General features: G+C 35.6%; 1 protein-coding gene across 2 annotated transcripts in view; it reads right to left on the reverse strand.

Moving 5' to 3' along the window:
- The window catches only part of LOC142331019 (uncharacterized), a 316,345-nt gene that overhangs the window by 223,692 nt on the left and 65,981 nt on the right, over window positions 1-26,672 (reverse strand). For both annotated transcript variants that reach the window (XM_075376587.1, XM_075376588.1), the window contains exons 3-4: window positions 6,252-6,382; window positions 3,469-3,595 (exon numbers count right to left, since the gene is read on the reverse strand). In XM_075376587.1, the coding sequence (XP_075232702.1) occupies window positions 3,469-3,595; window positions 6,252-6,382 (258 nt within the window). The remainder of the gene's footprint in view (window positions 1-3,468; window positions 3,596-6,251; window positions 6,383-26,672) is intronic.

A 26,672-nucleotide genomic window follows, 5' to 3' on the forward strand; every position in this document is an offset into this window, starting at 1 on the left:
GTTTTGTATTGGAAGAGTTTTTAATAAGTTTGTTTTTTGTTTAAATCTCTGTCGTTCTGTGTTTTTATTCTTTTATCCGAGTACGATATATTGGAGCTGGTGGAAGAACAGAGAAAGTATAAGAATGCTAGTGATGAAGAAGGTAAAAGGAACTACCAACAATTAAGAAATATTACAAACAGGAAGTGCAAAGAAGAGTGGATTAAATAAAAGTGTTCAGAAAAGCGGAAAGCGAAATGATCATTGCTAAAATAGATGGAGCATACAGGAAAGTTAAGGAGAATTTTGCGGTACATAAATTAAAATCTAATAATATGTTAAACAAAGGTGGTACACCAATTTATAATAAGAAAGAAAAGGTTCGGGTGGGTGGAATATATTGAAAAGTTATACGGAGGAAATGAATTAGAAACTGGTGTTATAGAGGAAGAAGAGGAGGTTGAAGAGGATGAAAAGGGAGATACAATACCGAGATCTGAAATTTAAGAGAGCATCAAAACATCTGAATGGCAGAAAGACTCCTGGGATACCTACAGAATTACTACGCAGTGCAGGTGAGGAAGCAATTGATAGATTATAAAAGCTGGGGTGTAATATCTACGAAAAAGGGAAGTTCCATCAGACATCAAAAAGAGTGCTATTGTCACGATACCAAAGAAAGCAGGAGCAAATAAATGAGAAAAATACAAAACAATTAGTTTAACTAGTCATGCATCAAAAATCTTAACTAGAATTCTGTACAGACGAATTAAGAGAAGAGTGGAAGTGTTAGGAGAAGACCAATTCAGTTTCAGAAAAAGTATACAGACAAGGGAAGCAATTTTAGCATTCAGATTAATAGTAGAAGAAAGATTAAATAAAAACAAACTGAGATACTTGGCATTATAGACTTAGAAAAGGCATTTGATAATGTAGACTGGAATAAAATGTTCAGCATTTTAAAAAATTAAGGGTTCAAGCATAGAGGTAGAACAATTGCTAACATTTACAGGAACCATACTGCAAGAATAATAATCAAACATAAGAAAGAAACAGTAATAAAAAAGGGAGTCTGACAAGGATGTTCCCTATCACTGTTACTTTTTAATCTTTACATAATTAATGATGATAAAGAACAATTTAGAATTTAGGAGTAACAGTTCAAAGTGAAAAGATAAAGATGTTACGATTTGCTGGTGATATAGTAATTCTTGCAAAGAGTAAAAAAGATTTACAAGAAACAGTGTGTAGCATGGATGAAGTCCTACGCAAGAATTGCCACATGAAAATAAACAAGAACAAAACAAAAGAAATTAAATATAGTAGAAATAATGTAGAAGGACCAGTGAATATAAAAGTAGGAAGAAAAAAGATTACAGAAGTAGAAGAATTTTTTCATTTGAGAAACAGAATTACTAAAGATGGACGAAGTAGAAGCGATATAAAATGCTGCATAGCACAGGCGAAACGAGCTTCCAGTCAAAAATATAATTTGCTTACATCAAAAATTAATTTAAACGTCAGAAAAACATTTTTGAAAGTATATGTTTTGAAAGTATATATATATATATATATATGTTGGAGTGTAGCTTTTATGGAAGTGAAACTTGGACAGTCAGAGTACCTGAGAAGAAAAGAATTAGAAGCTTTAGAAATTTGGTGCTATAGGAGAATGTTAAAAATCAGACGGGTGGATAAAGTGACAAATGGAAAAGTGTTGCGGCAAATTGATGAAAAGAGAAGCATTTGGAAGAGTATTGATAAAAGAAGAGACAGACTTATAGGCCACGTATTAAGGCATCCTGGAATAGTCACTTTAATATTGGAGGGACATGTAGATGGGAAAAATTGTGCAGGCAGGCAACGTTTGGAATATGTAAAACAAATTGTGAGAGATGTAGAATCTAGGGGTATACTGAAATGAAACGACTGGCACTAGATAGGAGATCTTGGAGAGCTGCATCAAACCAGTCAAGTTGGTTTTGTTGAACACAAAAAAAAATGACAACCAGATTTTTAGCAAACTTATCACCCCTTTAATCACTTATCAATATTTTTATACTATATATAGTACTATATAAAATTATACTATATAGTACTGTATATATAAAAAAATTTAGTATCTATAACTCTGAATTTGCTCTTACTTCTGAGCAGCTGTAAATATCGTTATATAATTCACATCACAATATTCCTAGCCAGAAACACACATTAATTACAAAAATCCATGAGCAGTGATCAATCAAAATCTAACTAACTGTTTGAATGTCTGTTCACAGTTTCAACAGTTCTATGAAAGAACTTAAGACAAAATGATAGTACTAATTATAACAAACAACTTTTTATAATCAAAATTCAAGAAAACTCCTTTTAAAAAGCCAAAATGATTTTCGTATTAAAAGATCGATTCAAATCAGACAGTATTTGTTGTATGGAAGGGAAACATATGGAATGAGAAAACTCTCAAATGCTGAAGTGTTAGAATGAAAAAAATGTATAAGCATGAACATAAAAATCTTATTTATTTTTATTTTTCAATAAAATTAAAAGTATATAAAACCATTCATATACATGACAAAACCAAATAAAATTTAAACTTGAAAACAACACTCAAAAATCATTTACACACATTTTTTTTTGATTTGGCCACTACATTTACTTTGGCTTATTCGAAACTTTTCTCTTTTTCAAATATTTCTTAATCATTCCCTGTGCCATTTCTTTCTTTCTTTTGAGCGCTTGGTCTTAATTTGCGGTTTCTTGATTTTGACTTGGAAACCTAATTTTTCCCAAAAATTTTCTATGCTAGGTTTACTCTTAAGAGATATGTTTTTCTCTCAAATTTTTTCTGTGATATGAAAACCAAATTAATTCAGTTTATCTGCTGTTTTTAATTTATTTATTTATTTGAAAATTTTCCATTGTGTTTAGTGATATTAACGGTTTCAATAATCAAAATTACCGTCTCAATAAGTGATAATTGTAAAGATTTTTTGAGCATAATTCTGTTTTCAAACAACCATTTATCATAGTTCTTTATTTTTATCAGATGAAATTTACTTCGAAATACAATTTTTTTTTTATCAAATAACATTAAAAATCACATTTATGAATATCTTCATTGGTATTTAATCAATATATCACCAAAAGCAACTGAAAATATTGTAATGTAATTATAAAAAAGGAATTTAAAAAAAAATTACTTGGTTTGTTTTAAAAATTTTCTAATTTTCCCATCAATTGTCATCGACATCATTGTAAAAAGAGATATCTTAAATGCAGATTTTAAAGCACAATGTATCAACGAGTTATAAGATTAAAAAAAAAACATTAACAAAAAAAACAGTGATAAACAATCAACTTACAACTTACAGAAGCATAGAAAAGAGTAATAATTATTACCAATGTCACTGAATGCAGAAAATTTAATTAATTAGATTAATTCAGGATCTCAAATAAACAAACTAATTAAATAATATTGATACTTACCTGTAAATTACATTCTTCTGCAAGAGTAGCAATAGCAGCTTCTGATTCGGCATGATGTGTTTTATCTTCGTAAATTATCCCTGTAGCATATTTTCCAAATTCTGGCAATTCAATATTTTGTTGTTGCCTAAGAAATAAAAAGAAAACAAAACATATAATACTGCTAGCAGTAACAAAAATTTCAAATTAATATTATGTAAAATGACAATATACAGGAAATCAGGTTGTTTAAAAGAAAAAAACAACAACCAGCAAATGTTTTAGTAAAAGCATTTACTAAATTATGTCAAAATTCATTACGGTATTACTGAATGGTTACCGATTCATTCACAAATTTATTTAAACATAAATAATGAACCAAACAGTAAAGACAAATATAATAAAGTAGATATTTAGAAAGGAAGTGTAAAAAAAAAAAAAATAGGCACTAAATGGCAAATAACAAGACAAGAAAGCAGAATACTGAAAGTACAACATAATAAACAGATTCTTTTAGAAAATAAAATAGACTTTTTCAAAAATAATTAAACCAACTACAAATAAACTGTACTAAAAATTAAAGCAAATTGTACCAATTCTTTTTAAATTTTGAGTTTTCGGAAGTCAGTGCTAAATTAAATACACTCATCAAACAATAAAGTTGTGCACATTTTCGGTAAACTGCTGAGATCTATTAAGGTTCTCCTGGCATCCTGCAGCATGAAAAACCTGGCAATGTCAAATCTACACTCACAGAATTAATAACTTGGGGAGAAGAGATCAAGAATAATAAAAAGGGGTGGGCGATTAGAAACTACTAATATCTACCATCAATATAGTTTAGCATCTTGCCTATGCCTCAAAGGAGTGTTAATATTAATGTTATAAATCCAAAAAATTAACATGAGTAATAAAAAAAAGAGATTAACAAATAAAGAAATTTGAAAAAGATATAAATGAGATTAAAAAGAATACATAAACTTGAGTTAACGACTGCACTACTGAACTTCATATGATGATGCGTTATTCAAACTACAAGGTGCATTTATGCTTTTCACTGATAGGAAAATGTTGCAAATTAATGGAAAGATCGCATTTTAAAAGTAACTCAATTCAGGTTGACAGTGTAGTTTAAAAATATGTCATTTTGTAGCATGTCAGAAATAACCAGACCTGGATTGAAAGTAAGAACATTTCAAATGGAAGGTGTCGTTTCATTACAACTACAAAACTATCATTATAATAAATACTATTATAATATTGAACAACTGTAGGTAAGTGATATGGACTATAAAATCACTCTCAAATACTGCAAAACCACTTTCAATATGATACCTGTTTATTGCCAAGTGTAATAATAAAAATAAGGTGGATGTAATTACATCACTAAACGACAACGGGAACCGGATTTTTGATTAGACTAATTTAGATTTAAAGATTTTTTAAATATAATATTTTTTGTTGATCTATTTAAAAAAACACTTTTTTAAAAAAGTGTTATAGTCATGATACCAAAGAAAGCAGGAGCAGATAAATGTGAAGAATACAGAACAATTAGCTAAACTAATCATACATCAAAAATCTTAACTAGAATTCTGTACAGAAGAATTGAGAGGAGAGTGGAAGAAGTGTTAGGAGAAGACCAATTTGGTTTCAGGAAAAGTATAGGGACAAGGGAAGCAATTTTAGGCCTCAGATTAATAGTAGAAGGAAGATTAAAGAAAAACAAACCGACGACATACTTGGCATTTTTATAGACCTACAAAAGGCATTCGATAATGTAGACTGGAATAAAATGTTCAGCATTTAAAAAAAATTAGGGTTCAACTACAGAGATAGAAGAACAATTGCTAACATTTACAGGAACCAAACAGCAACAGTAATAATTGAAGAACATAAGAAAGAATCTGTAATAAGAGAGTCCGACAAGGATGTTCCCTATCCCCGTTACTTTTTAATCTTTACATAGAACTAACAGTTATTGATGTTAACTTACAATTTGCTGATGATACGAGTAATTCTAGCTGTGAGTAAAAAGGATTTAGAAGAAACAATGAATGCCATGGATGAAGTTCTACGCAAGAACTACCGCATGAAAATATAAACATGAACAAAACGAAAGTAATGAAATGTAGTAGAAATAACGAGGATGGACCACCACTGAATGTGAAAATAGGAGGAGAAAAGATTATGGAGGTAGAAGAATTTTGTTATTTGGGAAGTAGAATTACTAAAGATAGATGAAGCAGGAGCGACATAAAATGTCGAATAGCACAGGCCAAATGAGCCTTCAGTCAGAAATATAAGTTGTTTACATCAAAAATTAATTTAAATGTCAGGAAAAGATTTTTGAAAGTATATGTTTGGAGATGTCGCTTTATATGGAAGTGAAACTTGGACAATTGGAGTATCTGAGAAGAAAAGATTAGAAGCTTTTGAAATGCGGTGCTATAGGAGAATGTTAAAAATCAAATGGGTGGATAAAGTGACAAATGAAGAGGTGTTGCGGCAAATACATGAAGAAAGAAGCATTTGGAAAAATATAGCTAAAAGAAAAGACAGACTTATAGGCCACATTATTAAGGCATCCTGAAATAGTCGCTTTAATATTGGAGGGGCAGGTAGAAGGAAAAAATTGTGCAGGCAGGCAACGTTTGGAATATGTAAAACAAATTGTTAGGGATGTAGGATGTAGGGGGTATACCAAAATGAAACGACTAGCACTAGATAGGGAATCTTGGAGAGCTGCATCAAATCAGTCAAAATGACTGAAGACAAAAAAAATAAAAAATTTATTTACTTACTTAAGTTCACGTGCATAATATGCATGAGGAATAGCAGTAAGAACACCAGCTCCATCACCAGTATCATTATCACAAGCACAAGCACCTCTATGATTCATACGCATAGCAAGCTTCTCTGCATCTCGAACAATCTGTAAAAAAAAAAAAAATATAATATGTATGAATGTTAAGTGCCGTAATGTAACAATTTTAAGTGACCAGGTCTTACTCACTGCTGAAAATGACAGTCGTTCTCAAAAACAAAAAGCATCCTATGCCAAGATATTCTATACTTAAAATACATATTCCACTAACTATTAACAAAAAAAAAAAAAATTAAGTCTTTTTACTGACATACTGAAGACTACTCACAAACATTTTCAAGAACGTTCCACAAATATTAATTTGATAAAATGAAAAATGTGGAGGCACTATGATTCATGTACATAAGATAAAAAGTGCATACATCCTTTCATTTAAAAATATCTGTCTTTTAATGGTTGTTTTACTGATATTATTTTTTAGCCAATAAGTGTTTTCAATCTGTTAATTTTACAACTAAATCCCTTCCTTTATGTTACAGGTTACTTTGCTATCGCTTTACGGTTTATCATGATTCTTCTGGTCATATTGTTATAAATGAACTGCAGATTAATACTGATGAACCCACCTGGTTGGTCTAGTGGTCTTCCAAAAAGTGACATTCCCAAATCAGCCGATTTGGAAGTCAAGAGTTGCATGGTTCAAGTCCTAGTAAAGGCAGTTACTTTTACACGGATTTGAATACTAGATCGTGGATACCGGTGTTCTTTGGCGGTTGGGTTTCGATTAACCAGACATCTCAGGAATAGCCGAACTGAGAATGTACAAGACTACACTTCATTTACACTCGTACTTTTCATCCTCTGAAGTAATACCTAGATGTTAATTACTGGAGGCTAAACAGAAAAAGGTTGTCAAATGAATACTGATGAAAGTTCTTGAAAATTAAAATTCCCCATCGATTTATGTACTCGGCATTTTTCATTAGTAGTAGTTTACATATTTTTTTATCCACCTAACCACTAAAAAAAAAAACATCCATAAAATCAGGCAAAATGCAGGATGACCACTTTGAGACGCACCACTACTATCTTATCCCAGATGCAATCTGATGAAAAGTTTACAGACATTTTTAAGGAGAATTAGTAATAGTATATAAAATTTTATAAAAATGGAAAACACCTACCCCCCTTCGTCCCATCTTCAAACCAATAAAATTAAAATAAATCTTCAGGTAAAATTATTCAACATTTGTAACTAAAAATACATTTAAACACATTTACCGGAGAATTTACAATTACACAACAAACTGTGCACAGATGCCTTGGCATCTACTGTTGATATCATGTCACTGTGCTGTTATTCTGTAACATGGTATACATAAATAAACAACTAAATAAATAATAATACAACAGTAGAATAAGAATAGAAAAGGGCACACATTAATAAATAAATAAGAAAACAATATAAAGGCCAAAGATAAACAAAAACTTTCAGCTGTATCGCTTGGAAACTAATTAAATTTTAATCACTATTTATGTAATGGGAAAATTTAGATGCCAGTTTTTTTATTTTAGCTTGCTTGAAACAAATTAAAGTGCATATATAAATAGTACATGACAAAAAAAAAAGTTATTTCATGTCAAGTGGAACAGGGTCCCCAGTCGACCATCTCCAAACTTCGTCAAATTTTGATTGGACAATCGCTGTGGTCTTAAACGCCATTATACCAAATAGTAGGTATATATCTGGTATTGCTGATTTTCTGTGATCTTTTCAAAAAGGATACTTACTGTCAGTTGAGCATACATGCAAAAGGTGGGGGTGGCCGCGGCGCCGGGGTATGGTACCCGTGCGACCGGGGCGTGGCGTGGCTTCCCTCCGCCGGTGGCGGTCCTGATCGTGACTAAATAATGCCACACGAGACATCATGATTGGACCGGGGGGGGGGGGTTTGTCCGCGGCTCCTGCGCGGACCGGAATAGAGTCTACCCCCTCTTGTTTGCTCATTCATCGGCTCTGAGTTTTCTTCAACAATTCTCTTCTCGTTCTCCCTAATCGACTTTGCTTCTTTCTTATTAATATCCCGTTCTTTAATCGCTTCCGATACACGTAACTTAACATCGTACATGAAGTTCTTCGTTTTACTTTCTATGTACGTTGTGAGAGTAGCTTGCAACAGATCTCGGGTGACTAAATCTTTCACTTCCACTTCCATTAATCCCCGTTTGAATGAACACGTCGCACCGCTTATACGTCAATCGATATTGACGGTTTGTTTATATATTGTTCGGTAAAGTACTTCTTAATGAGCGTGTCGTAATCCTCTAATTTTGCACCGAATGTTTGCCAGAACTGTTTGTTCAAACGGTTAACGGCTTCAGTAAGCATATCTACGAATCGGAAATTGACAGCATCCTCCTGTTTATCAAGATCACCAACGTTGCGTATCATAATAATCGATCGGAATCAAAGGAAAGCCACACCTGGTGGGCCGCGAGAACCCTTACCGTCTTTGCGATTACCGCTCCCACTACCAATCTTTAATCTCGGCATCTTCTACATATAAAAAAATAAATAAATACAAACAGAAATCAATATACTATTACTACCGCCGGTGATGGAGTGTAGTCACTTATGATACCGTGCTCTTTCAACTTCTCCACTATGGCAACGATTTCGTTGTTCACCCGTATTACTGTATGCCGGTAAGACCAGCCCTATATTCGTCGTTTAAACCTCAAAGTCTATCGACCGCTTCATTTGGATATCCGAGTAAATGTATTCAGGTCACGGATTGGAATGGAGTCTTAGTAATCAAGAGCCGCACGATACTGTATCATTATCGTGCATTTTTCTTTTAGGCAATTTTTCGGTGGTAGTAGATGATCATCTAAATGATAGATCTATAATTTCCTGGAGAGTCGATTCATCATGCAGTTTATCCGAGGCTGCAGAGCCTCGCGATGGAAGCATGGCAGCTGGAAAGACACCACGACTAAGGAAAGATCCTTGTATACGTTTATACAGGATCTGGCATGATGGTATGCCTCGAGCTCGTTTTTAAGGGAAACGGATGCCCAGATGCTCACCAAGCACGCTAACTTGAACCAATATCTGTTTCGGTTCCGCCTGACAGCTGATGAGCTGTCAGTCGGCGGGGAGGTCCAGTCAAATGAACACCTGATGTTTGACTGCCCTGCTCTTGCGGGGGGGGGGGCAGAAACCGAGCCACTCTGGAACTTAAGAGATCAAGGTGACAATTAGCCACTCACGCGGCGAGTCAACGGGGCGAGAGCCGCATTGTCGGACCGTATGGGAGTTCCTAGATGCGGTTGCTTTGTTCAACCGACATCTGAGTTTATTTAAGGGAAAGACGCTTACCGCATTGCTGTGGGAAGCTAACCCTGAGTATGGCTGACCACTAGCCAATTACTATGGCTTCAAGCGCTACAAAATAATGGAAAAGTACTTGTTGGTATTCAGCGATCTAGGCGTTGCAGGGAATTGCCGCCTAGACGAAATAAATTTTATTACGGATGTCATATATATTTTTAGTAGTTCATGGGGTGCGCCAACCTATTTTAGTAAATATATAACATGTGAGCGGTTGGGACACGTAAGCCGGTGGTATATCGCACCGCGCTTAGTCCGCTCACGCTGTTAGGTAAGCTGTAGAGTTATGTTAGGATACCGGTCGGTAAACTGTTCGAGGCTGAGTTGCCGTTTGTGAGAAAGCCGTTTTCAGAGCTTAGAGCTACAAAGCAAAAGATACTTTTTGTTAATAATTGCGCTTCTCACCCAAATGTTAAATCGCTTCTGTCAATTAAACTTATTTTTCTACCACCAAATGCAACCTCTGTTTTACAACCGTTATTAGACCAGGGGGTCATTCATTCACTGAAGGTTCATTTCTGTAAAAGTTTGGTGTTAAAGATGTTGGAAAACGTACAATTAAAGTCGGAAAATAATGTTAATGCGCTTCAAGCGATTTTAATTCTTTCCGCAGCACGGAATAGAGGGCAAAAGTCACAATACGAAACCGTTTCGCACACGCCGGTTTTTTTCAAGAAAATTTAAATTTATAATAGTCGTAAAGATCTTACGGACACGACGTTATTTTTTATTTCTTGACGACCGACCATTGTGAACGTTACAATTTTAATTTAAATATATGAATTAACATAAGAAATCCCTGATGATGGAGTAGCACCTCCGAAAGTACGTGGAAATATATTTTGAAATTGTCGGTAAGTAGTACTTTTATTTATACAATTTTATTAATACCGACGGTGATAAAAGCTTAGAAAATTAAACATAAATTTAACTTTAACAACGAATGAAAACGATTTTAACCGGTGGATTATCGAGTTAGATTTTCCTGAAAATATGAAAGTTACTGGCTTCAATGCCTTTGTTACGATCGATGATCGGATAGAAACAGCTCTATCGCTAACAGATAACGACATGCCGAAACCGGGAGAAAAACGGAAAAGTGTGACGACGCCGAAGAAGAATTAAAGCTGCCGACTGTTACGGAAGCTTTTTTGCTATTTTGACTTTTCAGCGTCTTTTTCTATCTGCCGATACAAAATCAAAACTTAAAGAAGACTGAAAACCGTAAATAAAAATATTGTACTTGCCATTTACAACAAACATTCAAAAAGAAGACAGATATCTACCGCAAACCTTTTTATTAAAAACGTTTGAATCGGTAGTTGTTAAGTATATTTTTGTAGTTTCTCCCACGTTACTGATTTTTATAAAAACTTCTTTTGTAATTGTATCGTTAATATCATATTTTTCATACTGTACTGTTTTATTTTAACCGTTATGTATTAAAGATTTTTAAATCGCTTAACGGTAAACGATGTTAAATTTTCTAATGAACCTTACTGTAAAATATAATTGTACTTTTATTCTATCGTTCCATTTTATAAGAAATATAATTCCGAAAAATAAAAAACCTATACGCAATATAAAAATTATATTAAATACTTTACTATGTCGGTAGATTTTAGAGCGAGTTTGGATTGTATGTTCGTAGGTGATGACACGCCTTGTTGCTTGTTGAATAACGGTTTATGAATTGTCCGTCAACCATATCGACGTAAGTAGCCAACCGGTCTGCAACATTAAAGACCTCAAAATTATGCTGCGCGATGAAACTTTCAATTCACCACCACGATCGATTATCCTACAGCGCCAGAAAAGCGACTTCGCATTAACATCGGCACCGATAAGAATTCGGCCATTACCCGCAATACGAAGGATCCTATCCCATCTCGATAAATGTTCCTCAGTGGGATCGCTGTATTGAAAATATGAACAAACGACTGTAAGGTTCTGTCCACGAACGGCAAGTCTGACCGCAATATGATGCGCGTCAGAAATCTGCCGCATAAAGACACTATCAAGCGACTTCCTGCACAGAATAGCGGAACCATACAGGTGTGCCTTACTCATAACCTTTTCCAACTACGAAAGCCTGGCAGATACCCCGAATTGCATATGGGTGCTGCAGAAGGAAAACATCGAGGCTCCGTCTCTCTACAACTCAAATTTTGACATCAACTTCACTATAGCCGACTAAAAATTACTAATCTAAAAATAAATACGGTCGTTACTGCCGGTTTCGTTGTAGCAGGTTTTTTACCTATAAACGGTATTAAATTCAACGCAAACCAAACGGGGACCGGTTTTTTCGTCGTTACAGTAGATTCGTTGTTATAAGCAAAGTCGTTATAAAACGTTTTCACTGTACCTAATCGTGCAAAATTATTTTAATATCAAATTACGGATGACGAACCGTTAAAATACTTTATAACAGTCTATTAAACGGATCGATAATTTTAAAATTAATAATAAAACAAGCGTTAAGAAATAAATATTTTTTTATTATTATTTCTTCTTTACACGCATTTTTAAATAATTTTATTAATAATTTATTATCAAAACGAATAAATCTGAAACGCGTAGTTCTTACGTGATTATTCATAACCGTGCAATTTTAAAATATTACACGCACAACATAGGTAAAACTACAAACACATTAGTTAGATAACAGCATATCTCTTTCGATTATTTTCAACGACCATGATATTAATCTTCTTATAACTAGTTATAGAATTAAACGTGAAACCGTTCACGTAAGACGTTCGGTCTGTAGGAATACAAACAGGTAATGGCAGCGTAACAGATTAAAAATAATAATAACCGTTATCTAAAAACAAAGACTTTATTGACAGATAAGCGAACGAGAATACGTAGTAAGCTGTTTATACGAGAAAGTCGTTCTCAAAATCTTTACTACAGAAACAGAGGCATAATAATAATAATAATAATAACACGTTTATTTTTGAAAAACAATAAAAATACTAGATATAAATACAATTTAAAAAAAATAAAAAATACACAAATACGCTTAAATATTCGAGAGAAATGATCCAAATCAACGGTTCAGATAAAGAAGTCGATCAAACAAACAGGGGCAAAATAAATGGGCCTATCGACTAACAAAAGTAAGTAATACAACAAAAAGGATAAATCGATAAAATATAAAATCAAACATTACAATACGATAACCAAACCTATACGCATCAGACTGACTGCAGCATCTACAGTTTTAAATCGGGTGAAATAAATGTATTAGACGTAATTAAAAAAAAGAAAAAGAAAAATGGAACCGACATCAAAATGTGCTAAAAAAATAAGAAATAATTTCGTCCAAATTCCTTAATCGGTTTTTTAGTTCGGCGCCAAAATACACAATCGTACTTATGCGGTACTTGAATTTGATCTATAGACGGACTCTATAAAAAGACGTAATAATAGCAAACGGAAAAGCAATCGAAGCATACGAATATGAATTCCACCGATATAATATCGAATACGTACATAGTTTTATAGAACAAATTTATATTATATCTAGAAATTAATATTGTAGAAGCAGGCACCGATTCAAAGGAATTAAGTATTTGGACGAAATTATTTCTTACATTTTAGCACGTTTTGATGTCGGTTCCATTTAAAAAAAAAATTATTTCGTATTTTTCTGCGTGCGATTAATAACGATAAGTTATTCGGCGGAGTCGTGTTTTTTAGCGATATAATGCAGCTGCCTCCAGTCAAAGGCCACTGGTATTTCGTTCAACCTCCTTGGTGTGAAACAAAAATAAATTTGCATCGGTTTTCATTTTGTGAGCTACCGACAAACACGAGACGAAGAAATGACAATAGAGCTCATCGACTTGTTAGATAACCTGCGTTTTGGCGAAATTATAACCGGCCGATCGGAAATGCTTTCTGAAAGAAGAGTACCTTGACAGACGAATTCGCATATAACCTATGTAATAACTCACGGAGGCAGTCTAAGAGCTCCAGATTCAGGTCGATATAACCTTAGGGGTCTGGATAAAAATAGGTTGCGGCGCAAGTGCGCAGCTGCACTACAGGGATTGGAATGGCGCACGGTGCACAGCGAGCAGGTGGAATTGGCGGCTGAGCGATTCGGCCAAACCGTTACGACCGGTTGCGACAAAGTCTTACAGCGGCCTAGGCCGATAGACGAAGCGTTATCAGACAGCCGGTCCACTGATCGAAGAGTGCCCGGAGCCGTCATGACCGCTGCTAACCGAAGGCGGAAACGCGGAGAAAGGTAGCAGTCCGCTGACCTTACCGTGCTGCGCGCAACTTAAATGCGCTAGGTAACGATACCAGTGTCACCCCGTATCAGGGATATGCGCGCGGAATATCTTCGGATCTACGTTCATGTCATCAAGGAAGCCAAACTCGCATGCTGGCAAGACTCCGTGCGCGAAATGCAACGATATCCCGGGCAGCTCGCAAGATCTTGTTACCGACCAAAACCATTGCACGTCCTATTCGGTGTTCGTTAACACCTGTGGCGACTTACCGGGCGTTTTTTGATACTCTGTTTCCAGATGCTCCGGACGGTGAAGCAGAAGTTGGCGTTAAAGCGGGGGTGATACACCATTCCCTGTCGTAAGGGCTGTGGATCCCGTGTATATCGAATTGTCTCTCTAACGGCACTGAGAAAAGCACCGGAAATCGACCGACTTGACCCGGATATTATACCATCTGCTGCCTGTCATAAGAGACAGCCACTTGGTAAACTGTTCTCGGGGTGCTTAAGCTGGGGTGTCTTTCCGACTTGTTGGAATACTGCCTTGGTGAGGGTGCTCTTAAAACCTGGAACGGATCCGTGTGAGGTCAGCAGTTAACACCGATCAGTCTCTTGCCGGTTTTCAATAAGTTGCTGGAAAGGCTGGTTGTGGAACGGCTACAGAGCATCGAGATGAAAGGTTTTCTAAATCGAGAACAATAAGGCTTCATGAAAGGGGTTGGCAACGAGGATTACATCTTAAATGGTCTTGCAGAGGTAGAAAGCGCCGACTGTAAATATGTTTTAGCTTTTTTTTTATAAATAGAAGCAGCATTTCCATCCTTGTGTTGGAGTTCCGTCCTCTATGAGTTGGAAAACCGCAATGTTACCGAAGCCCTACAGGACGTTTGCGTGACTATTTGTTTAACCGCACGGCTCTGTTCAAAGATACGCGCTTAGTTGTGGAAAAGTCCGTCACCAGGAAAAGGCTGCAGGGCTGTTTACGATCCTCTTTTTTGACTGTGATTTCTGGGATTGACATTCCCAGAAGGGGTCACGGCCCAGGCGTTCTCCAATGACTGCCTCCTTAGTTCGTGAAATTCTCGACCGCAGCTGGAAGAACTAGCGCAAGCAGCCTTGTCAACTGCAGAGGGCTGGATAGACAATCAAAATTTAATGATTTCTGCGCCCATCTCTTCCCCCCTCGAGGGAGAAGAACACCCGCCTCGTAGCGTGTCTGGTCGCTACACCTCCCCCCGTTCATAGCCATGAGTGGCTTGATCGGAGGACGTCTTCTTGCGCCTAAACTGATCACATTCCAGAGTCATCATGCGGCCTCGTGGGATGCCACCGATGCAGATCTCTCGAATTGACATGCACATCGGTAAATTCCGCCCTAGTCAAGTTTGCCTTCAAAAAAGACATCAGACACCTAACTCTACCAACTAGCCTTCAGGAACTACTAAACTAACAGCCTACACGCGGAAAATCAAAGAGCCCGCGCCTAACTCCATACATTTTATCACCGCCTAAAACAGTGTGTACCCACTTTAAAAATGATTGCAATAAAGTTTATGCCACGACAGCATATAATTAAATTAGTGACTGGAGTACTACCAGCGAAAATAATTTCCCAGAGGACCTCAGGTCTGGTCCGTTCGGGAGCTGAGTATAACCTCTAGCCTTCCACTTCGGCTCCAACTTTGAGGACCGCTTGGATTTGCAACTCGGTTGATCGCAGCCAACATTAACTTATTTACCCGTTAATAAGTGAGCACTCATTCAACAAACCGCCATGCTAAGTCAGTAAATCATACGGGAGAATGAAAATCACACTCCTGGGCACGACCCCCATTGAAACTTGAACAACTCTAACCGAGACATGGTGCCAAGCACTCCTACCTCTGGCCAATTAAACTGCCCAGGCAAAACCCGAGGTACCAACATTAACATAACGCACTATGACGCCAGTGCAGGTTATGAGAAGTAAGCTAGCCAAAAACTGGTTGTGGAATCACAGCTGTAGAAACTGCAAAAAAATAAAAATTCTACCAGGTCTCACACTACTAAACTACAGCACTCAGTCGAAGATTGAGGCTGACGCAACTACAGGCAGAGATCCCTTCGAGTCCGATGCAAAGGCGACCCTACAACCAGAATCAACAGCCCGCAAGAAATGCCCACAATCACCTAACTGTTGCCAAAGAAGCGATTTGGCAATCGCATAAAAAACCTAAAATCAAAGGGCCTCCGCATCGAAGAGCAAATGGATCACATTAAACGATACAGAAAACCACATCCCCTCTTCACCCACCCTTAATGACGAAGAGTCTAAAATACTTACAATTTTACTCCATGTGCCGAAGTTTCCTTGGACGGCTTAAACTCTGCTTCGCACTTTCCTTTTATGTTCTCTATGGCGTTCATCTCGGTGTAACATCCAGTAATTGTCTGCCATCATCGTAGTAATCCGTTTTCATTGATACCTCTTTTCCATTTATTTCATGTCCTGATGAAATCTTTCACCCATCTCTTCGCTAACAACACCCAGATTTTCAGGAAAATAGTACACATGTGAATTTAGGAAGAGAACCCTCAAGCTCATGGAACAGCCTAAATTTTTGTACTTCTGCAGCACGTTCTTAACCATCGATCTGAAGTTCGGATCCTTCTTATCGTCCAGAAACTTGGTTACGACTTTAAAGGCTCCAGCAGGCTTCTTCTTCAGCAACTTCCATTTTTCTCATAATTACCATCTTTGAGAAGTTTTTTAATGTCAGGACCAGTAGAAACCCTCTTTTAGTTTGACGGTTGATAATACTGGAAATTTGTCGCAGATACATAAAAAATTTACCTTCTTTTGGTAAGGCTTTGACAAATCGCTTCATCAAGCCTACCTTGATATACAAAGATGGAAGGAGAACTTTATTCGGCTCTACGAGAGCTTTTCGGAGCACATTTTTCTTTCCGGGTCCTAACGAAGCTCTTTTTGACCGATGATTTTCTCTGTCTCTGCTATCTCATTCACACAAAAAAGCAAGGAAACTTTGTGTATCCTCCTTGGAGTCCTAGAAGCATCGATATTATTTTGAGATCGCCACACGTAATTCACTTGATTGTCCGTTTAACTTTATCGGGAACGAATTCCAAATTATTGTAAACCTCTTTTAAACGGACAGAATATCCGACGGGTATTGCTCGATACGTATTCCCGTCGTGAAGAAGGACAACTCTGAGACTTCTTTTGGACGAATCTACGAACAGTCTCCAATCGGCACTTTCATACGGAATATTAAATGTCTTTACGTACATCAATACAGAAGACTAATTCTCCTTCTTCCGAAAAATATGGAAGAAAATCCATTTCTCTGTACCTAAACCGGGAAACGAGGTGCTAGCTGCTAACAGGTTCTTCTCTTCAGTAATTTTTCAGTAATCGGTGGTATAATGGGCATCGGACTCTCATCGACAAGTGAACCGTGTTATATTATAACTTGCACTGCACGAAACAATTTGTTTTAATTTACGAAAAATTCACTATTGTCACATCGTACGATGCCGTCTAGCGATTAATAAATAATACTGTATTCGTTTGAAAACTTTGTTCATAATGGACGAAAATATTTTACGATATATTTGAAACGGAGATCAATTATGACGTGTACCAGACGCATTTTTATTTTCACATAACAGTACGGTTACGGTAAAAAAATAATAGTGTTATATAAATTAAGCAATTACTCGTGTAAAAAATAAGTCGAACGACCTGAACAGTAAAGCAACTTAATAATATAAATGTACATACATAAGGTTACAAACAGCGGTATATAAAAACAAATACCTATAATCGGTACTAAAAGAAACATATATTTTATCTTATCGAGTAAAGTAAAAAAATTAAAGGACAGAAATAATGTATTTATCTTATTTAATAACGTAATAGACTTTGTCATTCGATTCACGACTCGGCAACACAATATATTTATTAATGACGGTTGAAAACAAACATCAAGTTACGCTGTGTATTTGAAGTTCAATAACTTACTAATCTTCTGTCAATGTACGCAAAATTTAATTTCACGGCTGATATTTTTCTTTAAAAAAATTAAGTAAAAAACTATCCGTTATGTTTTACCTACCGTATGATTACATCAACCCTGGCGTGAAACGCGCAAAAAAAGTTTATAAAAACATTACTTCCTTAATAGCTAACTTTTTTTCATTACCCGATAAAAATTATAACCAGGTATATTGCAGTTATCGATAATCTTTATAAAGAAATTAGACAAGAAAGGAACGTCTACTTTTAAAAATTACCATTTTTAAAAAAAAGGATTTTTTTGTTTATAAATAACGCGTTTAGTACAAGGTAAAGAAAAAATTAACGCTACAATTACGGAACGTAGACAGACACTTGTTCTAAACGATCGCCGTCCGCACTAGCAGAATCGCATTTTTATTTAGAAATATCGCTTCAAAGTTCAGCATAACGGTTATAATTCATTACTCTACACATTTTTTTAACACATCAAATCGAATACAGCTTTTTTTTTAGATCATCACCGACACCGGTCGGTGTAGACTATTAACTGAAAAAACATTTGATCCAACGCCAAAACTAAACGAGAACAATACTGAAAAAGATTAATTATTAAGCGGTTAAAAGAATATATTTTTTAAATTATAAGTCAATTCGGGTTAAAAAGGAGTAAAATTTATTCTTTTTCCAGTTTTTTGAAGACAAATTTCAGAAATGAAATGAAACTAAATACCTGAACAAAATATCGATCCGGGAAATAAAATAAATAAATTACTCTGTTTTTTTTTTGTATCTTTAATACGAAGCAAATTAATAAGTTTCATACTTATAATCGAAGAAGCAACATGATCGATTAACATATATCTACAATTTTTATGAGTCTTCTTCTACCCAAATTTTGAAGTATTTCTGGTTCTCAAAATTATGCAGTCGATATCATTTTAAAGCTGTACTTAATCCGCTAAAAAATTATCGGAATAAACACGTACAAAGATAAACAATTTGAACTTTAAGTAATCTTTCTAAGCCCTTGTATACTGATACTAAAAATTTACGACCGTATTTTGAAATTTTCACGAAAAATGATAAAAATATAAGGTATACTTTTTTAAATCAGATTCGACTTTTTTTTTTAATTACTCCTTTCTTTACAACTACAATGAATTTCTACCTTTGATTTTTTTAACAGTTCCTAGGATAAAGGCAATCTCTTATACATAAAAAAGCAAGTAAAGCGGGCACTTCATTGCATTATCCATCGAAACCTTAACAACTTGAATCGGTAGGTTAAATTCTCGGACCGATACTGTATTCAACTTACAGAGTGAAGGATAAAACGCTGCCTTTGAGCGAACGAGTTCGTCATGATTCTGCCGAGTCACGTCCTTTAAATCGATGCCGATTCACAACGCGGCCTTATCTATATACAACATTACTCGTATATACTCACCGTACGATTAATTTGTCACATAGCGGTCGATGTAATCAAACGTTTATATAAGAGATTACCTTCTCGGTTCTATTAAAACCCCTTTTTTGTCCCTTCCCCTCAAAGCCGGACCCGTGTTCCCGTATAACGCAGCCTTGAGGGTGCCAGTTGCCTCTAACCTCCAGATGACCGTGCCAGGCTCAGCTATGCCGTCCCTGACAGCAACACCCAGAAGTCGGGATCGGTCTTTTGTAACGCCATGCCTCTAATCTGAGGTTTCCGAAGGGATCCCAAAACCGGAACTGCGGTCTTTGATTGTCCTCCTATGAACCCTTCAAGTCCCCCGTTCGATCGTTAAAAATGGAACACCGAAGCTTCCAACCCGCTCCTGAACAGAACTGTTCGCCCTGCCCTACTGCTAAGCCCTCTTTCATACATCTTCTACCTATTCCAATGTCTTCTTCCGTATGATGTTTCCGATCACCCCGCTTATTAACTTCCGGTTTTTGTCGCCGTGGAGCATCACCTCCACTACACTGTCCGGTTACACATCACGTTTATGAAACCTCTCTTGAGCGACACACTCGTAACGCTCACACCGTCCAATTTGGTCAACATTTTTTGTCGGACCGCTGCGATCTCGTTCTTGTGGACTCTCACCTTCGCGTACAAGGACTTCCCACCACCTGTCCTGATAAGACAGGTTATCGTCTATATACTCCTTGTCCACTCGCTTCATAACCTTCCTAAGGAGGGCCGCGTATGTTGTCCCGGCAGACTTAAGCGCAATAGTACTGGAGGGCTCCACCGGATGTTGCGCTCTTTTACCCGCGGCATCATCCGTTTCACCTCCTCTAGGTACACCACCTTATTACCTCCGCTTCTCCTACACAAGAATTCGAGGGTTTTCTTATAAACTAAACCCGCTTTGTTTGCCGTAGCGCCATACTTGACTCCAACCTTAGGCTCCTGAATTTTTTAAGGGCCCTACAGAGGTCCTCCACGACCCCTCTCCCCAGCCTTCGTGTCCACGACTACGGTTTACAACACACCCGGCTTGTCTTCTTCGATGTCCCCTAGCAGCACTTTTGCTAGACCTTGGTATGCCGGTAGTCGACTCCTCTTCAGTTAGGACTGACGCGCCAGTCTCCGCACGGTAGAGACCCTGTTCGATATCCCATAGCTCCCATAGCTCCGCCTGTTATCCTCCGCGAGATCTTACGTTACCGAAATGTTATCGTTGGCGTCAAATGACCCTTTTACCTCTTTCCAGTTCTAGAAGAACTCACCCGACAATTTCTTCGAGACTAAATCAGGAGTTTATTCCAGGAGAACACCCTCCTCGATCTGGGCCAAGAGCTCTCTGTTAATAGCTCTTGCCATTTCTGTCGCAGCGTCCTTCCGCAGTCCGCTACTACTACCTACCCCTGTCAATCTAGGATGCGACAGCTTGTACAGCTCTTCGTTACAATTTCGACATCTCTGGCTCTTTCACTAACCAGCACAGCGCGATCTTTAATTTCCTTCTTTGTATTTACATTTTTCCGGCAGAGCTCCACAGTCTACGGATCGCTTCCAGAACGTGATTCATGTCCGTCCCTTCTGTGATGTCAACGTCAACTACTGCTTTCTGTGGCTCTATCTTTCTCTTAGTCGCTTCCCTATGTTCTCAGCTCCCACCGACAACTCGATCATACTGGACGCAGGTGTTTGCCTAGGTAACCTTGCTGTCTTCTAGCTTCCAGAAAAAGTAAATTCCACCTCCGTTCCTTCTTCTTTCCGCGAACCCGGTTGTGACAGCGTGGTTTTCGACATCTAAATCCTCTTCTGCTCTGAATCCCGAGTTAAACAAGCACCCGCACGTCAAATTTGGGGGATTCGGGGGGGGGGGGGGGGTCAGAGGAAAAGGTAAATTTATCGACCCAAAAAGGGGTAAAAAATTTGGGAGATCTGAGGGGGTCAAAGGGACAAAAATTTACATAAAACCCAAACCGAAAGAGTTATCCGATAAAGAACACCCTTATAAAAGGGTGTTTACGACACAATTTCACGACTTGGAATATTTTCACGTACCTTCTCAGACGACAAAAAATTGTTCTAAGTCGTTTACGTAAACCCTTGATCTTTCATACGATCACTCTTTTGGGTCTCGTGTTTAATTTTTGTGTTTTTTGTTATTTAACGTTAATATACCGGTAATCCGATTTATTTAACTTTACTGTAAGGCGAGTTAGTATATTCCTAGATTTGCGTCTGTACGACTCGAGTTATATACCACCGTTATTTTCATACCGTGTCTGATACCGATTCGACCGATAATAGTACATGATTACCGATATCCCCTCCGAAAAAAGTTCGCGAAAAAAGCGAACGTTTTTTCGCGAAGTCGTGCGGAAGTTTCACTTTTTTCCAAAGCGAAGTCGTGCGGAAAACCGCATAATTTTAAACGCTTAAAAAAGCGAATTACAAAGTAATCCGACGGCGTCGGTTTCGGATGTCGTTAATAAACTTCTAACATAAGCGGAAGTCGTTCTGCTTCAACGTACAATCTGATTCGCGAGTACGAATCGACTAATGAATTAAGGTCTCCTAAAAAACACAAAACCGCGCAGATCAATCGAGGAAAAGGTTGACATTTCTATAAAAACGCGATTCGTAAACAAGTACACAAATTTTATTGAGAAATAATTTAGCGATTACCTTCTCTAGAAGATAATTCGGTTATCGTCTTAGACGACGCTCCTTATCGTTCGTGTAAAAAGGAAAAAATTCCAGCCGCGTCTCGGAACAAAAGCGATATTAAAATACGGCTTAGTTCAAAAGGAGTGATTTTTGAAGAGGATGAACTTAAGATCCGATTATTGTATTTATCGTATTATCGATTTCTCGTATTAATAGTAATTTTAACGTGTATATCGTAAAATCGATGAGTTAACAAGATTCAGCGGCAAAACCGTGCTTCGATTACAACCCGATGGAGTTAATTTGGGGCAAATCAAAAGTCAGGTAGCATCAGATAACACCGCTTTTAAAATACCCGATGTTAAAAACGTACGCTAAAAAGCCACGTATAAAACAGGCCGGCAGGAACGGAAAACCCGTATAACATACGTAACGGATTCTGTCGAATCGGATAATATAATAGAAAACAAAATTGAGCCTCCGATGTTATTTCTTAATACCGACAGCGCTACGGGTTTCCCTCGATCGGATGACGAAATCCGAATTGAATTTATCGTTTGTTTATTATCGTAGAAATTTAATCTCGGATATTAGTGAAATTTTACTGTTTGTGGACGTTCGACAATTTGATAACTCAAATAAAACGTTTCTATTTCTTTAAACTTAAAATATAATAGCCCGTGGTTACTGAATATTAAAGTCGCGTAATTTATTTTATACGAATCAGGATTTACAGGAGCTGCTTGTGAACGGGCCGCCTGAACACTGGTACGCGCAGCTAAACGAATAAGATATAGATCAAGACTGCCATCCCAGATTTATAAATAACACGATATATATATATATATATATATATATATATATATATATATATATATATATATATATATATATATATATATATATATTTACAAGGATCTCTTAAATAATTAAATAAATTTTAGTTAATCTAACAAATAAAATAAACCGTCGAATATTTATTTTAAAAACCGACCTAAAAAATTAAAAATAGTAAACTACGATTCTTTTTTAAACTTAAAAACAACAACTTATTTATTAACTCCGTAATTTGGCGCTTATTACAAAAAATAACATTTAAAGAAAATCGAAGAGTATTTTTTTCGGTGCCATTTTTAAGTAAATATATTTTGTTATATTTAAAGTTTATTTTATTTAATAATAACGTACGAGAACAAGAAACAATATTACAAAAAATCGTACAAAACCGTACGCCAAAAATTAAAAAACCATAAACTTTCGACTTGCAAATTTATTTTAAGATTACAAATAGACAACTACTGAGTGTGAGCTAAGGCTAACTGAAATAATAGAATAAGTTTTATTTTTAATACTATTTTAATCGCCTCGAATTTTCTAGCGAAAAACTACTTTGAACATCAGATAAATAATCGTTTTATTGTGCGATAATAATTCAAAATGAAACGACGCGGCAAAAATAACACTCAGCTCAAAATTAAAAAAAAATCTGATGCGGACACCACAAATTACATATACAAATATTTTTTAACTGAAAAGTTCTTAAAATTTTATTTCATTAATAACATATTTTTTCTTTTTTTTTTTATTGCTAATATCGAATTATCATTTCTCATAAAAAATGTTTACGATCGAAGGTTAATTATTAATAAATCGATATATTTAAATTAAAAAAAAAAAGTTAAAAAAAAGGGAGACGAAGTCTGATTCGAACGGATGTACCTTCCCCTTGTAAGTCCAAATATTTAATCGATTAAAATTCTATTCGGCTATAACTCTGGAACCGATTAAAATAAGTACCGTTTACGATATATCGTTGAAAAGCTCTCGATCAGGGCTTATTACTGCGGTTAAGAAAAAGTCCGAAATCCAATAGTTTTGGATTTCGGGCTTTTTCGGAAGCTATCGGTTTACTTGATCGCAATCAAAAGGGAGATGCGCGACTAGGTATTAAGACAGTCCTAAATTCAAAATTTCGTTTTTGGGTTATACGAGATGCGTATGTACAGACGTCGCGTCAAAACTAGTCGAAATGGATTCGGCTGATTTCAATGATTTCGGATTTCAATGATTTCCATTGAAATCTGAAAACCGAAATTTTCCGCGATCGCAATAATTCCTTTACTTCGTATAAGGAACTAAAAATTAATACGTTCTCGATTCTTTTTTAAATTTCAACTCTTTTTTAAATTATATTAACGTTCGATAAATTATCGATATGCATTCGTTTTTAATTTACAACCGATTTTTTCATAATTTTTAATTTCGTTTAAAATTCGTATAAGCCCGAAAAAAATCGAGGAAAACCGCGATCCGTATAAATAAAATTACCAAATACGCGCGAGCCGATGAAATTCTACGACGAAAGAATAAATATAACGTTTTTCCTTCATTTTAAGATTAGTTTTCACGAGTCTTCCTGTAAGAATACTCCGTTCGCTAGAATAACATCGGCTAAAAAATTATAAATTATTTTTTTTTTTTATAAATAAAATGTAGTAGAAAAAGCAAACGTTGTTTTTTCCTAGAAACGTCCGGTAATAAGTAACGACGAATAAATAATTGAAAAATACTGCCCGCACAGATAATGAAGTTTTCATTTTAAAAAATTAAACGTACGTTGTACGGAAAAACTTAACGTCGGTAAAACTTCTGTCCGCGATAAAAAAAACCCGATGAAATCGGTCCGTCTGGCAAAGAATAACATCTTGTTACGAATAAATTAAAATACGTTTAAAAAATACGATTTGATACGATCGTTAATCGCATCGAAATAGTTTTAGACAAAAGATCGACTTGTTTACAATTACTGTTATTCGTTTGCAGATACGTAAAATATTGAACTTCAGTCGGTAATAAAAACAGCCGACAATCGTTTTAAAGATGTTCAGTAGGCCAAGGTCACTTTAATTATAATTTAGAAAAGAAGGTCATCCGGCGTATATTAGAACTACAAACTACACGCAGTATTTTTAAAAGGTAGTATAAATCGCATCGGTTTTACGGGTTTTTCACTTTAATCGGTTCAAGTATTCTGTACGTAAAACAATATTTATTAATTAATGCAATTATTTATTAAAAAATGCAATACTTTAAACGTCGATCACACAAATATAAATTTTAAAAAAGATAACAAAAATCCTCTAAAAACCAAACTTAATCGATCTTTACAAAATTAAATCGAAGAAATTATGTTAAATAAAAACGGTTATAAAAATAAAAAAATAAATCGAACTACAAAAAAGAGAACAAGTATGGAAATAAAGGACAAAATTTTCTTATCGATGTAAGGCCCGGTAAGAACTTAATCGTTTGCCTGTATTTCTACAGCGTGAAAAATATATTTAAACAAATTAAAACCGTCTGAAAGTTGATCGGTCACCCGTTATTTTTTTTAATTAAATACCGCATGACGATGTCAGTCCTTTATTTCCACCGTACCTTGTTTTCTTTTTTTTAGTTCGATTTATTTATTTATTTATTGGCAGTCGTGTTTTTAAATTTTTATAATTGTTTTTATTACTGGGCAGTCGAGTAAAAACCAAACTTAATCGAAAAAAATAATTTATCAAAAGAGAAAATTAATTGGTTTCACGATTTAAAAAAAAAATAAGAAAAGAAACCGCGTGATTACTGAAGCCGGAAATCTGTAGCCCTGAAATAGCACTATAGAGGCTTCCCAAATAGCCTACAAAATAATAAAGTTAAGAACGATTTTCATATTGGCAACCACCCAATATCACTAGATGTACAATATGAATCCTTAATCGCGAACTATTTTTAATTTTCTAAAATAGTAAAATCGAATTATTATTTTTTATTTATAACTTGCGGTCATTTTTTTACCGGTGCCAATTTAAAATTATTTTTTATTAAAATTTCTCATTTCACAGGTCTCATTTCGACCAGAAATGTACACCATTTTTACGTAGCAGAATCCCTAATCGTGATCAAACCGACCGATTTTACTTTGTTTTTTTTTTCATCGTTAGGACTTTAAATCTGAATAAAATCGCCGAGAAAAGAAATCGGCTTTGGAAAACAGTAGAAAGTGAAAACCTTTGGCTTTTGTACAGTCATAATTTCACCGGATGAATGGCCATCATATCAGATTCCACGTACCTTATGAAGTGTACAAGGTAAAGATTTTACGTGAAGAAAGACATAAAAATATTTTATCGTTAAAAAAATCTAGGCGCGACAAGTACGATAAAAAATAGATAACTATAAAAACACGGAGAACGAACGAAAAGTTAAGTAATCGATATGTAAAAAAAATAAGTGGAAACCGATATACGAAAACTTTTATTAGATTTTAAGAAATAAATACTAAATAAATTCATAATTTGGAGTAATTTTGTTATAATAAACGTTTGATATGTTCTCCATCAGCAGATGAAAACATCATATCAATCAACATCATATTTTCTTCATATTAGCAGTCAGTTTTTTTTTGGGTTTTTTTTTTCACGGATACAGCGCAGATACGAGATACTTTGATTTTAATGTTCCGTTTGAGTCGATCGAGACTTATGCGAGAATTATTCTTGAACATTTTTTTTTTAAATCACCCCAAAGAAAAAAATCAGCGGGTGATAAATCCAAGACCTACATTATAAGTCCGTAAAA

The sequence above is a fragment of the Lycorma delicatula genome, chromosome 10 (assembly GCF_047948215.1).
Source record: "Lycorma delicatula isolate Av1 chromosome 10, ASM4794821v1, whole genome shotgun sequence".
In the NCBI taxonomy this organism is placed as follows: Eukaryota; Metazoa; Arthropoda; class Insecta; order Hemiptera; family Fulgoridae; genus Lycorma; species Lycorma delicatula.